The 16,471-nt window shown below is 39.1% G+C and overlaps 1 protein-coding gene across 2 annotated transcripts in view; it reads left to right on the top strand.

Annotated features, from left to right (window-relative positions):
* The window catches only part of ARMC3 (armadillo repeat containing 3), a 92,633-nt gene that overhangs the window by 5,325 nt on the left and 70,837 nt on the right, over positions 1-16,471 (top strand). For both annotated transcript variants that reach the window (XM_047755339.1, XM_047755340.1), the window contains exons 3-4: positions 5,210-5,327; positions 10,481-10,606. In XM_047755339.1, the coding sequence (XP_047611295.1) occupies positions 5,210-5,327; positions 10,481-10,606 (244 nt within the window). The remainder of the gene's footprint in view (positions 1-5,209; positions 5,328-10,480; positions 10,607-16,471) is intronic.

Below are 16,471 nucleotides of genomic sequence, written 5' to 3'. Positions count from 1 at the left end.
CCATCAGTGAGCTGGGGCAAATCTAACCTCTGTGTTCCCCAGGGATGTAATGTTGTCCGTTTCATAGGATATCCACTTCACATCCTCCCAGCCCTGGGACAATAAAAGATGCTTAGAACAGTGCCTGGCATTACATAAGAACTTGGTAAATGTTATCATTAATGATGTCTTGAGGGCACTGTCCATCATTCTACAAAACCGTTGACACCTGCTAGAACCTCAAAGGAGGCAGGTGTATCAGTTGTGAAAGACCATCTATCCACCAAAATTCCCGGAAGCCTAGAGCATGGCCATCGCGATTCATGGTCATGTCTTCAAGTGTAAAAGCATGAACACTTTATTCTTTTTATATTTCAGAGGCAATTGAACTTTAATGGATAAACCCACAGTATCTAAACTCACAAGAGACTATGATTTGGCTCTAGAATCTTAGTGATTAAGTATTAAGTTAACAGAACATTTAGGTTAGTGTGTCAATGCGTTCTCTTCTAGTTAAGTGCATATGAGGAACCAAGCATGGTGAGTGTTGAATCAGAGGAACTGGCAATAGTAGAACCTCACCCAGGAACTTAACCCAGTTCCTTGGAAGAGTGGGATGTCTCTGGGGGCTTATTTTTCCTGGACCCTTTTCCTCAGCCTCACAGCTCAACCTGTTACTCTGTCATACACTGCCAAAACTGCCATAGATTTTTTTCTAGAAATGAAGCATCCTAGTGACTTATTTTCCCATCTTACTCCCTTATCACAAGTAAATGAAACATCATAAATTAATAAAATATCTTATAAATTCATAAATAACATGCCTATACAAAATTGGTATAAATATCAGCTTGCTCATCTTGCTCCAAAAATTTGCTCTTTTGATTCAGGTTGTCAAGCAAACTAAAAGGCCATTTTAGCTATTTTCATTTTAACCTTTACCCTTTTGTAGATTTTTAACTGCTGTCTAGAGAGCCTGTACTAAAGATTCATGCTACAGTGGTGCAGTCTGCTTCCTTCCGTTTATGTCTCCCTTTTCCTGTCTCTTGGCTCCCCAGGATCCGAGACCACTGACTTGATAAACGCATTCCAATAGAAATTTAAAAAGCTTTTGGACTTCCCACATGGCATTGTCACTGCTGTGACTTGGCTGGATCTCTGGCCCAGGAACTTCTGAATTCTGTGGACATGGAAAAAAAAAAAAAAAAAAGCGCCTTTGATTTGCACTTACCATCACCATAAAAATCGCTCATCTATCATGATTTCTCGATTTTCACTGAGTTCTGCTAGATAATTTTTATGTTCTTTTACACCTGTGCTATCTAATAGGGTAGCCACTAGCCACATGTGGTTATTTAACATAATAAAAATTAGGAGTTCTCTTGTGGCATAGCGGGTTAAGAATCCAGCATTGTCACTGCTGTGGCCGGGCACGTCCCTGGGCCTTGGGGATGCCCCAAAATAATAATAATTAAAATTATATTAATTAAAATCAACAATAAAAAAAACCTCAGTTCCTTCAGTTATACTTCAAGAACCCAAGAGCCACAGAGAGCTCATGCCCACTGTACTGGACAGCAGAGACTCGGAACGCTTGCACCGCTGCAGTTCTGTTGAGCAGCCTTATTCTAAACAGTCTTATTTCCTTAACCGAGGTAGGAAAGTATCTCAGCGAGACCATGGCTACTCTAATTGACTGAGCTTAAAATTCAGAGCTCAGCCAGAATGCTTCCCCTTTCTTTCATTCTGTTTCTAAATAATTTTGATTCATTTATTCTGCACAGAGCGCGAAATTATGATTTCACAACCAGCTTGTTGGTGGCTGTGAGTTCCTCACGGGAAAGCAGATGGGATCTGTAATTACAGCACAGTATTATTTATTTAGTCATGTGGCATTCTGTTACAGCTCTCGTTTTATTCTCAGCGCCTTCATCTTAAGATAAAAAATTACTATAATGCTGCAGGCTCTGTAGAAAAAACAAATGTCACGTCAAGTTCCTCCACTTGAGCCAAACATTGGGATTTCTGCACCTCTGACAGCTCTTGTGACGGAAACTCTCACCGTCTTAAACCACCCCTTAGGCTTCTTGTTCTAAACCAGTGAAGGAGGTTTAAAAGACATTTACCAGACTTTCTGTTTAAATGCATTTTCAGGTACCCTGCCCCTTGGGGAAGTGTAGCCATTCTGTGGAGATCATGACACATCTATGCTTCAACACAGTATATTCATTCACATGCTCGTAGAAACAGCTTTAAAAATATTGAAATATCAGAAGTCTCTAAAGGGGAAGTTCTAAAATGGAAGGGAAGGGAACCAGCCAGAATGCCAGGGGGCCTGTCCTAAGTGGCAGAGGTGATCGAAGGCTCCAGTTCTCAAGGGCTGGGCAGGGGGTTGGGGGCCAGGGGGCCTCATGGGGGTCGGATGGGGACTGTGGACTCGCTCCACACAGAATGCACACCAAAGGTTCTGCATACAATTTCAGGGAGACAGGCTATCCCTGGAGCCCTCTGATGGCTCCATGAACCTCAGATTTAGAATCCTCTTTTCTGGCATCAACAGACAGTACAATGGTAAAGGCACTTCAAGACCACAAGCGTGAAAAGGAATTTTCAGAGGCACTTTAATGCATTCCTTTATAGTCATTTATTCAGTGTTTACATATCCCAGGTGTTGTTCTAGGTCATGGAGATAGAGAAATAACGTAACCTTTGCTCAGAGGAAGTTATTCCTTTATTGGACAGACACTGAGTGCACCCTATGCGATTTTTCCTCTTCCTCTTGGGCACATAGATCAGGACTCGAGGCAAGTTACATAACAGTGGGGGAACAGTCGACTAACAAATAATGTAATTCAGGTAGTGATATTATCAGTGAAATTTTACCTGAGTTTTGTTGAAAAAAATCTAGAATTTTAAAGCCAAGTCATCATTAACTTTTTTTCTTATCATGTGTCATCATTACTTCAGAAATCCTTTCTGAAGATTTACAATGTAATTCAGACCATCATTATCATTCAGTTTAACTATCAATTTTACCATATTTATTGATCCACCACTATTGTTTTTCTATCTTGTCCTCCCCAATCTTGGCTGGAGTATTTGCCCAGTAACTTGTTTGACTGTACAGTTGATACCCTGTTGAGTTTGTGAGTGCCTGAACATGTCTTCTTCACATATGACTGATAACTGGTTATCCTCAATAGAGGGTTGGTGAAGGGAGGGTCTAAGTCACTGGCTGAGACCTCATCTTTTCTTATTTTTCAATAGTATTTCTGCTTCCTATTATGTGTATTCTGTTTAGTCAAGCTCCTACCTTATCCACAATAAATGCAACATTCACCCCCATTTTAAACCTTCCTGGTGTTATTTTTCTCCATTTGAATATCTTTCCTCCCTATCTCAACCTACCAGCATTGTATCCTTTCTTCAGATCACATCTAAAATTTGAACACCTCCACAGACCCATCTCTGTTTACCCCAATTCAAATGAAGTACCCTTTTCCCATCACAACATTTGTTGTTTCTGCCATGTTTTTGTACTTCATAGAGTCCTAGACTTTTATATCTGGAAGAGATCTAAGAGATAAACTCCAACTCCCTAATTTTTCAGATTTAGAAATGAGCTGACTCCAAGTCCTCTGGCATTCTGGGGCTACCCTTTTTTTTTAATCACACCCACACATGCACAAGTTCCCAGGGCAGGGATGGAACCCACACCACAGCAGCAACCAGAGCTGCCGCAGTGACAATGCCAGGTCCTTAACCCACTGTTCCACAAGGGAACTCCTTGGGCTACCTTTTAATACCTAACTTTAAGGTGATTCTCAAGCCTAAATCCACAAATACATTTAGAAGTTCTTCCTTAAAATGTCTCTGTGGATTACCAGGTCCTTATGCTCTCCTGATCAGTGTTGCAGCAGCCTTGCTCTGGACTCTGCTAGAGGCCATTTTCTCTCACTGGTTCACGTCACTGGAATTCCCTAAGTGCCGAAAGCCTGGTGCACCTGGCAGCCTTTTACTGAAGGTTTGTCTCCCAAAAAGAGTCGAAGAGCCTAGAGACTTTTATAACTCTTTCAGCTTCCAGTTTAGAGTTACACGTGCACAAACAATAGCTCTAATCTGGATGTTAGATAATGGTATCCTAAAATCCAACAGCCATTTTCCCTCCCAAGAGTAATTTTACCGATACGTCCTTTCAGGTCATTGTTCACTGCCTCTCTGTCCTTCTCATTCTTCTAATTATGTCTTCTTATTCAGAGTAATCTTTCTCTCCATCCTCTACCTAAAACTGAACATTAATTTTTGTAATATCCCCAAACACATTAAGACATCCATTTAGAAAGGGTCAACACAAAGAAACAGCTAAAGCTCTGAAATTCGCTTTTTATTTTTTAACATAAGCAGAACTTCCTCCTCCATGGTCTCTAGAAATGGAAGAAAAATAATGTAATAATTTGTTTTCTCCTTGACCAAAGAAAACCCACAGGGCTCATGTTTGTTATTATTTATTTCAGCTACATGAATCCTCAAGATCTCACATCAGGATACAGGTCTTCTCAGAGTCCTGTACCTTTTCTTTATATTATATGACCTTTTCTCCATTCCAGATTTTTATCTAGGTTTACATTTTGTGATATGCTGATTTCTTTTGTTTTTCAGTTATTTCGCACATGTAATTCCTGCTTTCCCAGGAAGGTTATAGTGGTTAGAAAGCAGGTACTGACCACTGAGACCGTCAGGGCATCTACAGTAAACAGGTTCTCAAGGTTTCTTGTGTATTGACTAAGAATTACACTAAAATGTGTTATTTAATGAGCATCTATTATGTGCTAGACAATGTGCTAAATGCTTTACATATATGGTCTCTAATCCTCTCCTTAATCCTTTGCAATAGGTATTATTATACCCATTATTCAGAGAAGGAAGCTGAAATTCTAGCAGCTTAAGTAACTTGTTTGATTCTCCTGTGGCTAAAATGAGAGACTGCCATTTTAGTCTGCCAGATTCCAAAATACTTTGCTCTTCCCTCCATCTCCCAGGAATTCCAAAGCTGCCAATGTTGACAACTGTCTATCAGTGATTTTTTTTTAATAAAAATTTTATAATGCACTTTGGGGGCAGTGACCTTTTTGTAAGCTTGTATTCTCTTTAAGTTTCAAGATGCTGTTCATGTTTTATGTGCTTTTTAAAGCTCATATGTGACTCTGATATTTTTCCCTTCACATTTCAGTTTGATCCATTAACAATTGAAAGCAAAAAAGCAGCAACTGTGGTGTTAATGCTTAATTCTCCAGAAGAAGAAATTCTGGCTAAAGCATGTGAAGCCATTTATAGATTTGCTTTAAAAGGTTTGGATTTTTTCCATTTATCTTTCTATTTCATTGCTTAAAATCTTTACTACATAATGGGCACTTTCTCCCTAGTCTTTAACTTACTTCCTGTCAGATGAATTCTTTCAGACAATCAGAATATCATTTAATGCATTACCTGAAAGTAATGTATCTCCCTGTGTGCCTAACTCAAGCCTTAAGGAGCAATTTAGTCACCAGTAGAATAGTCATTTTCAAGGTTTTATAGCAGTTTTAAAACTGTAAATGTCATAGGAGCTGAAAGAGCTCCCAAGGATCAAAGCTGGAACAATTTGAGCAACAAAATAAATAAAGCGGTATTAGATTATCACCCAAAGAAGAAAGTAAATATCCATGAGTCTATATGGACAAATAAATGATTGAATAAGTAAATAAATGTGAGAGAAAAGACATGCTTCCAAAGCAGAAGAATTCCAATTTATGTAGATACTCAGCTCTCGAGGAGGTGGGATGTAACTTTCCACTCTTTAGGGCCTGGGCACAGTGACATCTTCCTAAAGAGATGGTACAGTATGGACACAGGGAGAAAAAGTAAGAAGGCAGCAAGAGGTTTCTGGACAGAGTAACAGAGAGGAAAGAGTTGCATAGAGAGAGAACTCAGGAGATCTATAAAGGATTCCACTCAGGGGTTCAGCTTGATCTGCATATATCCGTATGGGGATTACTTGAAGTCAGACAAGGCACCCAACAGGATTAGAGGTAACAGTGCCTGGTGCTCACACGGGGTCAGAAGTAGTGCCAGCTCCCATAAGCCAGACTGCAAAACCTCAACACACATGGAGAACTGTGTAAGTACACAGAAAGCTCTTGCCTCAATAGTTAGAAATATTTAGGCTTCAACTGAGTCCTGTTCTAGTACTACCTGATAAATATTTAAAAAGTAAGACCTGAAAGGATCAAACTTTCCCCAGATAACTGTACCCCAAACAAATTTCAAGAATACAACAATATCCATTGCCCAACTAGGTAAAATTCATGATGTCTGGTACCCAGTAAAAAAATTACCAGGCATGACAAAAAGCAGGAAAATATAACCTATAATGAGGCTATAAATCAATTAGTAAATCAAAAGTGACCCAGTGTATGTGTAATTGGACTCTCTGAATGAAGGAGAGAGGAACAAAATAAGCATTTGAAGAAATAACGGGTAAAAATTTGTCTGGTTTGCAAGTTCTCTTGTGGTGTAATGGGTTAAGGGTCCAGTGCTATCACTGCAGTGGCTTGGGTCACTGCTGTGGTACTGGTTCGATCCCTGGCCTGGGAACTTCCACATGGTCCAAGGCACAGCCAAAAAAAAAAAAAAAAAAAAATTTCCCCAGATTGATGAAAACTCAAAGCCTCCAGATCCAAGAAACTCAATGAAACCTAAGCACAATGAATATGAATAAAACTAACAAGGCAGGTTACAATCAAATTTCTTGAAAAGAATGATAAAGAGAAAATCTTGAAAGTAGCTAGAGGGGTGAAAATGTTACATTCCAGGGAACCAAAATAAGGATGACAACTGATTTATCATCACAAATCATGCAAGCAAGAAGTCCTGGAAGAGTATCTTTAAAGTGCTGAAAGAAAAATTAAGTTTGAACCTAGAATTCTACACCTAGCAAAAATACCTTTCAAAAACATAAGTGAAATAAGATCTTTTTCAGATATTCAAAAGCTGAAGTAGTTCACTGCAGGCAGACCCACATTCCTAATTGTGTTAAGCAGGCCCTGCAGGCAGAAGGAAAACAGCACCAGATGGAAATATGGATCTACACAGAAGAATAAAGATAGAACACTAGAAATGGTAACAGATCAGGTTTTTTGCTTATTATTTAAGTCACTTAAAAAGCAAATTGGGGGTTTCCTGTCATGGCAGAGTGGTAATGAACCAGACTGGTATCCACGAGGATGTGGGTTCAATCCCTGGCCTTGCTCAGTGGGTTAAGGGTCTGGCGTTGCTGTGAGCTGTGGTGTAGGTTACAGACACAGCTTGGATCCCATGTTGCTGTGGCTGTGGCATAGACCGGCAGCTGCAGCTCCAATTTGACCCCTAGCCTGGTAACTTTCATATGCCACAGATGCAGCCCTAAAAAGACAAAAAAAAAAAAAAAAGCAAGGCAAATTGGTTATGTTAAACAAAAAATAATATTAATATATTGTGCAGCCTGAAACATATATAAATGTAAGGTATATGACAACAGAACCAAGTTGTAGAAAGGTGAAACATTGAAGTATCCTATTATAAGATTCTTGTACTATGCATTAAGTGATATATTTCCACTAGAATGAAGACTGCTAGCATGTATAGTACAGACCCTACTGCAACCATGAAAATAACAAAACAAACTATCAAAAAGCCAAAAAAGAAACAAAATAGAATGATACAAAAATTAATTCATACAAAGAAGGCAGGGAGTTCCTATTGTGGCTCAGTGGTAATGAATCCAACTAGTATTGATGAGGATGCAGGTTCGATCCCTGGCCTTGCTTAGTGGGTTAAGGATCCAATGTTGCTGTGAGCAGTGGTGTAGGTTGCAGACATGGCTCAGATCTGGTGTTACTGTGGCTGCAGTGCAGGTCGGCAGCAGCAGCTCCAATTTGACCCTTAGCCTGGGAACTTCCATATGCCACAAGTGTGGCCCTAAAAAATTAAAGCAAAAAAAAAAAAAAAAAAGAAGAAGAAGACAGAAGTGAAGAAGAGAAAAAGAACAATGAAACATAACAAACAAGTAACAAGACGGTAGATTTAAACCTAACCATATCAATAATCAAATTAAATGTAAATCATCTGAATGCATCAATTAACCAGGGAGAGAGTATTTTATGGGATAAACACAAGACCAAACTACATGCTGCCTTCAAGAAACACACTTAGAATGTAATGACACAAATAACTTGAAAGTAAAAAGAATGAAAAAGGATACCCTTTGCTCATAGTAATCCAAAAAAAGCTGGAGTGGCTATATTAATATCACAAATATAGAGAAAAGAGAAGTATCAGAGATAAAGATGGTCATTTTATAATAATAATAATACAGCAGTTAATCAAGATGCTATGAAAAATCTTAGCAGAGTATACATTCTTTTCAAATGCATAGAGGACATTTATCAAAATAGGTTATATTCGGGGACATAAAAAAGCCTTAATATATTTAAAAGAATTCCAATCATACAAAATATATGCTATACAAAATATATGCTACTAGAATTAAGTTAAAAATCAATAACACCCAGAACTCTAGACAATCACTAAACGGTTAGAAAGTAAACAATACACTTCTAAATAACCTATAAATTAAAGCAGAAATCAAAAGGATAATCCAAATTGAAAATGAAAATACAGCATATAAAAATTTGTAGAATGCTTCTAAAAGAGTATTTAGAGAGAAATTTATTGTACCAAATGCCTGTTAGAAAAAAACGAAGTCTCTCAAATCAATGACTTCATTTTCCATTTTAAGAAAACAGAAAAACAAGATCTAATTAAACCTAGTCATTAGTAATAAGGATTTAACATATATATGAGCAAAATCAATGAAATAGAAAGCAGGCAAACAATGGACAAGAGCAATGAAGTGAAAAGCTGTTTTGGTTTTTTTTTGACATCGGTAAGAATAATAAAATCTTTAGCCAGATTAATAAATAAAGAGAGAAGACAAATTATTGATATGAGAGAAGGGACATCACTACAGATCCTGCAGACATTTAAAAGGATAATCTGGATATTATGAATGCCAATACATTCTACAACTTAGATGAATTGGGCAAATTCATTTTAAGACACAAACTCTCAAAGCTCACTAAAGAAAAGTAGATAGCCTGAATAGCCCCTTATCTGTTACAGAAATGGAAATTTGTAGTTAAAAACCGCAGAAAGAAAACTTCAGGTCCACATTTTTTTCACTGCTGAACTCTACCGAACACTTATGGAAGAAATAATACCAATTATATACAAATTCTTTTAGAAAATTGAAAAAGATGGCATATTTCTCTATTGATTCTATGAAGCCCCCAATATCTTAAAATTTATCCTTAAATTAAAATTTATTTGACAAAATATTTTCATTTAAGAAATTAACTTTAAGAATTCCAATAAAATGCAAATATTATGGAAGATTTGAGAAGGACATTTCTAATAGCCAACAATGCATATTTCAACATATTCTTATCAAGTGACAGATTTAACCATTTAGATACAGGGCAACTCCATGGGCTACAGGAAGATAATGTCTATGCTTTGAAAACTGTGTTAGCGGAATGAACCTGTAACATGAAGTACAAAATATTTTAATTTTATGAGAAAACTGAGGCAAAAGTTTAATAGACTTTATTACACTCTTAATTAATTTTGATAATGAAATGTGTATTTTCACAGCCAGGAAATTGAAAAGCTGAAATTAAATAAGGACTTAAACATCATTCCAGACTTGGCAGAATGATATCCCACTTATTAGGGTGTGGATAAACTGCTTCCACAGTTAGGCTAGACTCTGGCCTTCACTGACCTGGCTCTCGGGCTTCTTGCCACAGCTGAAGTGTCCCCAGTTACCTGGTGGCTCCTTTCCATAAATGCACTTCCATGCTGGCTGCAGGCAAACCTACTAGGTGAACAGTGAGCCCCCAATCTCTACCACACACACTTGAACTTGATGTGGGGACTATGTGTGTCAATTAATTTTCATAATTAATTATGCAACTGAGTATTATTGAGTGCCCATTACATGCCTGGCCCTGTGCTAGGCACTGAGATTATGTGAGAGTACAACTGAAAGGGTGTCTGTCTTCATGGAAAGTTAAGGTCCAGGGAAGTAAGCAAACAACGCACAGAGCTGGTCAAGTGGTAGGAAGATGTAAAGGAGGATAAGAGCGCAGAAGGACTGGGATGTGGTGATGACATGAGGTAGGGTGGTCAGCGAAGGCCCACCCCTCAGGAGGTTCAGTGTGAGCCATGAACTGGTGGGGAAGCCATCCAGGGATGGGAGAGCAGCAAATGCCCAGGATCCCTGTGCGCTGAGGTTTATTCTGAGAGACGAATGTGTGGAAGCAGAGGAATGTGAAAGGCAAATGGCAAATAAGAAATTGGAATGACACGAGAATGTTGATGAGATTGCTCTCCATGGATGAGTTAATTTTACTTGTGATGTCAGGTGAGGAAAACAAAGCAACTCTCCTTGAACTTGGTGCTGTGGAACCTTTAACAAAGCTGCTCACCCATGAAGACAAAACTGTGAGAAGAAATGCTACTATGATATTTGGAATCCTGGCTTCTAACAGTAAGTATCCGCTTTTAAGACTAGGTCATCTCACGTGATGACTTTAAGGGATTTTAACTTTAAGGGATTTGTTTTAATTTTACTTAAACTGACTTTAATGTTAACAAAAAAGTTAAATAATACAATGTACAACTAATGTATGATTTCATATCTTAAGGGATTTTTAAAATATAAGAATGTGTGTGTGTGTGTATATATGTATGTGTATATATATATATATCCATGCAGAAATTCTCATAGTTGGTGATGTAGTATGTTCCACCCTTAAAAGTTAGGAGAGCAATTATTGTCTCTTAAAATTAAAATGGAAGCGGTGCAGTGGGTTAAGAATCTGACTGCAGCAGCTCAGGTCAATGCAGAGGTAGGGATTCAATCCTTGGCCCTGCTCAGTGGATGAAACGATCTAGGAGTTCCCGCTGTGGCACATAGGAAACGAATCTGACTAGTAAACATGAGATGGCAGGTTTGATCCCTGGCCTCGCTCAGTGGGTTAAGGACCCGGCGTTGCCGTGAGCTGTGGTGTAGGTCGCAGAAATGGCTTAGATCTGGCGTTGCTATGGCTGTGGTGTAGGCCAGCAACTGTGCTCTGATTTGACCCCTAGCCTGGGAACGTTTATATGCCATGGGTGCAGCCCTAAAAAGCAAAAATAATAAAATAAAATAATAAAATAAAATAAAATAAAATAAAAGGATACAGCATCAAGCAGCTGCAGTGTAGCCTGCAGCTGTGGCTCAGATTCAGTCCCTGGCCTGGGAACTTCCATATGCTGCAGGTGCAGCCATAAAATTAAAAAAAATAAAATAAAATAAATTTTTTTTCTTTTCTCTTTTTATAGCCCCACCTGAAGCATATGGAAGTTCCTAGGCCAGGGGTCAAATTGGAGCTGTAGCTGGGGGCTGCACCGCAGCCATGGCAACACTGGATCTGAGTGATATCTGTAACCTATGCTACAGCTTGCGACAACTCAAATCCTTAATCCACTGAGTGAGGCCAAGGATTGAACCTGCATCCTCACAGAGACGTCAGGTCCTTAACCTGATGAGCCACAATGAGAACTCCTAAAATGTTTTTTTTTCCCCTTGAGTTAGGATAATATAATTTGTCTGTCTGTATATAAGTTACACTTCATGTGTATTTCAGAGTAAATGAAGCCCAGAGTAAAAAGTTTTGATACATTTTCAAAGCTGCAAGCTATACTTTGCCCAAAATAAATTTAAACATGACCCCTTAAATCAGACCTATTTCTTGCTTGAGCTTTTTTTATATATTTAATATGGTAGAATAATAGTATGAGTTAAAATAGCTGTTATGTCTATTAGAATATCAATTTGACCAAAACCAAATAATAAAGGCAGTCCCTGACTAGTGAACAGGGATGTTTTCCATTTGTAAGTCATTTTCATGTAGTAGTGGTAGATTTGTTTGTTTGTTTGTTTGTTTGTTTAGAGCCACGCCTGTGGCATATGGAAGTTCCCAGGCTAGGGGTTGAATTGGATGGAGTTACAGCTGTGAGCCTACACCACAGCTCATGGCAACGAGGGATTCTTAACCCAATGAGCAAGGCCAGGGGTCGAACCTGCATCCTCATGGATCCTGGTTGGTTTCATTAACTGCTGAGCCATGAAGAGAACTCCAGTGGTAGATTTTTGAGTTAGTCAACAAATGCCTTGTTATTCATAACCAAAAAATGACTTTCTTGGTGGAGGCTGAATTCTATCATTGAAACTCAGGCTGATAGGAACAAACACGTCTCTCTCTGTCATGGTACCTGGCTAAAATCATCCTCAGTTCTCCCTTTCACCACGGTCTCAGCAAAAACACAAGCACAGATCCTCCCCCAACTTCCTGCACTGCCCCAGCTCACTTACCCTGGACCCTGTGTGGGACAAAGGGGGCTCCTTACACCATGGTGTCCAGCAGGGGCTGTAGCCTTGGTGTCTTTACAGACAGTTGTGAGTGGAGGAAGAGAGGGGAGGGGGAAGGGAGCTTGGTCTGGCATCTGTGCCATCACCACCTCAGCGGCAGAGACTGCATGGACAGCACCTGCAGTGTTGGGTGGGGGTACTTCATGGGGACAGGAGCTCTAACAGTGGCTATGCAGTAAGGTGGGGCCTCTGCATTCTCAGGAATGAAAAGGGTGAGGACTGCCGTGGGGGAGTGCATGTTCCTCCAACAGAGATTACAACACACCACTCAACATTTATATGGTACTCACAACGTGGCAGGCACTCTCCTACATAATAGTAATCATGTGTACTGTAGGGCCTTCATAAATCCATCTCAGGGGTTGTCTATAGACTAATCCTGCTGTATTGAATGTGCCATATTGAATTACTTATAACCAAAAGAGGGAAAAAAATCTTTCAACTTCTTACCTTTTATTCTCTTTACACAGCACAGAGTTTGAGAACCAAAAGTGCTTTGTAACACCTCTCACGCAACTCCTTACTTTAAAAATAGGAACAATCCCTCGAAGGATTGGGTTCCTTCCCCAAAGTCATGCAGGTGGCTGGTAGTAGAACCGAGATGAGAGCTAGAATGACAGCTTTACTCTCTGCCTCACAGTTTGGTAGACTTTCTATTGACTAAATCTTTTATGATCCTTAATGTAGGTGCTAAATCAGAGTCTCCTAAATGATTTTGGGGGAGAAATGAGAGTTATAATTTTTGTTTATATTTATATTTTCTAACTCAATGTCTAGGTTTCTATGACTTTTTTCCTGTTTTTATTTGTTGTTGTTGTTCTTTTTTTTTTTTTTTTTAGGGCCACACCCGAGGCACATGGAGGTTCCCGGGCCAGGGGAACATTTGGGTGCTAAGTAAGATGGCTCCCTTAGACCTGTCAAACCACCCTTTGTAAGCTGGCCAGCTGGTCTGTAACCAGTGCTAGGACCAGTGCAGTCTGCACTTGAAAAGCTTAACCATGGAAAGAGTTTTGCTGCTTCAAGATCTCCACTGAGTGCTCAGGTCTCAAGTATGCTGAATATACTTCCAAGGGCCTTCTTTTGATTCCATGAATAGGGTGAAGAAAATCAAACCATTATTGGAGTTAACTTACCTGATTTTCTATTTGAACTTTCTGATGACATTGATAAACACATGGCATCCTCAACTGCTTATGAAGTTCCTTTCTTGTTAAGAGTGCCAACACATTAAGAGCTACTGTTTCACTTTTCCTACATGTCCTAGGACACTTGGAATAAAAAATGAGTAACCAGGGAGTTCCCGTCATGGCTTGGTGGTAACGAACCAGACTAGTATCCATGAGGGACTTGTGTTTGATCCCTGGCCTTGCTCAGTGGGGTTAAGGATCCAGCATTGCTGTGAGCTGTCGTATAGGTCGCAGATGTGGCTCAGATCTGGCGTGGCTGTGGCTGTGGCACACGCTGGCAACTATAGCTCTGATTCGATCACTAGCCTGGGATCTTCTATATGCCATGGATGTGGCCCTAAAAAGACCAAAAAAAAAAAAAAAAGATTAAAAAAAGAGCAATCAGTCATTTGATCTAAACGAAAAGTCATATTTCCATTATTCAATAAATAAATGCACCTCTGAAGCTACATGGTTAAATCACCATATTTGCAGGACCAGATGGCTTCACAGGTGAATTTTATCAAACATATAAAGAGGAATTGGTGCCCATCCTCCTTAAACTCTTTCAAAAGGTTGAAGAAGAAGGAATACTCCCAAAGACATTCTAGGATGCCACCATCACCCTCATTCCAAAACCAGACAGAGATACCACCAAAAAAGAAAACTATCACCCAATATCATTGATGAATATAGATGCAAAAATTCTCAACAAAATCTTAGCCAACCGAATCCAACAACATACCAAAAAAATTATACACCATGACCAGGTAGGGTTCATCCCAGGTTCACAAGGATGGTTCAACATACGCAAATCAATCAGCATCATACACCACATTAACAAAAAAAAGTCAAAAATCATATGATCAACTCAATAGACGCAGAAAAAGCATTTGACAAAGTCCAACATCCATTCATGATCAAGACCCTCGCCAAAGTGGGTATAGAGGGAACATTCCTGAATATGATCAAAACCATTTATGAGAAACCCACAGCAAATATAATACTCAATGGGGAAAAACTGAAAGCCTTCTCACTCAAATCTGGAACAAGATAGGGATGCCCACTCTCACCACTGCTCTTCAACATAGTTTTGGAAGTCCTAGCCACAGCAATTAGACAAACAAAAGACATAAAAGGCATCCATATAGGAAGAGAAGAGATCAAACTGTCACTGTATGCAGATGACATGATACTACACATAGAAAACCCGAAGGACTCAACCCCAAAACTACTTGAAGTGATTCATAAATTCAGCAAAGTAGCAGGATATAAGATTAACATTCAGAAGTCAGTTGCATTTCTGTATACCAGCAATGAAATATTAGAAAAGGAATACAAAAATACAATACCTTTTAAAATTGCACCTCACAAAATCAAATACCTCAGAATACACCTGACCAAGGAGATAAAGGACCTATATGCCGAGAACTATAAAACTTTAATCAAAGAAATCAAAGAAGATGTAAAGAAATGGAAAGATATTCCATGTTCCTGGATTGGGAAAATCAATATTGTAAAAATGGCCATACTACCCAAAGCAATCTACAGATTCAATGCAATCCCTATCAAATTACCCATGACATTTTTCACAGAACTAGAACAAACAATCCAAACATTTATATGGAACCACAAAAGACCCAGAATCGCCAAAGCAATCCTGAGAAACAAAAACCAAGCAGGAGGCATAACTCTCCTAGACTTCAAGAAATACTACAAAGCCACAGTCATCAAAACAGTGTGGTACTGGTATCCAAACAGACAGACGGACCAATGGAACAGAATAGAGAATCCGGAAATAAACCCTGACACCTATGGTCAATTGATCTTTGACAAGGGAGGCAAGAACATCAAATGGGAAAAAGAAAGTCTATTCAGCAAGCATTGCTGGGAAACCTGGACAGCTGCATGCAAAGCAAGGAAACTAGAACACACCCTCACACCATGCACAAAAATACACTCCAAATGGCTGAAAGACTTAAATATACGACAGGACACCATCAAACTCCTAGAAGAAAACATAGGCAAAACACCCTCTGTCATCAACATCATGAATATGTTCTCAGGTCAGTCTCCCAAAGCAATAGAAATTAGAGCAAAAATAAACCCATGGGACCTCATCAAACTGAAAAGCTTTTGCACAGCAAAGGAAACCCAAAAGAAAACAAAAAGACAACTTACAGAATGGGAGAAAACAATGTCAAATGATGCAACTGTCAAGGGCTTAATCTCTAGAATATATAAACAACTTATACAACCCAACAGCAAAAAAGCCAATCAATCAATGGAAAAATGGGCAAAAGACCTGAATAGACATTTCTCCAAAGAAGATATACAGATGGCCAACAAACACATGAAAAAATGCTCAACATCGCTGATTATAAGAGAAATGCAAATCAAAACCACCATGAGATACCACCTCACACCAGTCAGGATGGCCATCATTAATAAATCCACAAATAACAAGTGCTGGAGGGGCTGTAGAGAAAAGGGAACCCTCCTGCACTGTTGGTGGGAATGTAAACTGGTACAGCCACTTTGGAGAACAGTTTGGAGATACCTTAGAAATCTATACATAGAACTTCCATATGACCCCGCAATCCCACTCTTGGGCATCTATCCGGACAAAACTCTACTTAAAAGAGACACGTGCACCCGCATGTTCATTGCAGCACTATTCACAATACCCAGGACATGGAAACCACCCAAATGTCCATCGACAGAGGATTGGATTCGGAAGAGGTGGTATATATACACAATGGAATACTACTCA

The sequence above is a fragment of the Phacochoerus africanus genome, chromosome 12 (assembly GCF_016906955.1).
Source record: "Phacochoerus africanus isolate WHEZ1 chromosome 12, ROS_Pafr_v1, whole genome shotgun sequence".
NCBI lineage: Eukaryota > Metazoa > Chordata > Mammalia > Artiodactyla > Suidae > Phacochoerus > Phacochoerus africanus.
The sequence above is the reverse complement of the archived record's forward strand: the minus strand, read 5'-3'. Positions and strand labels throughout refer to the sequence as shown.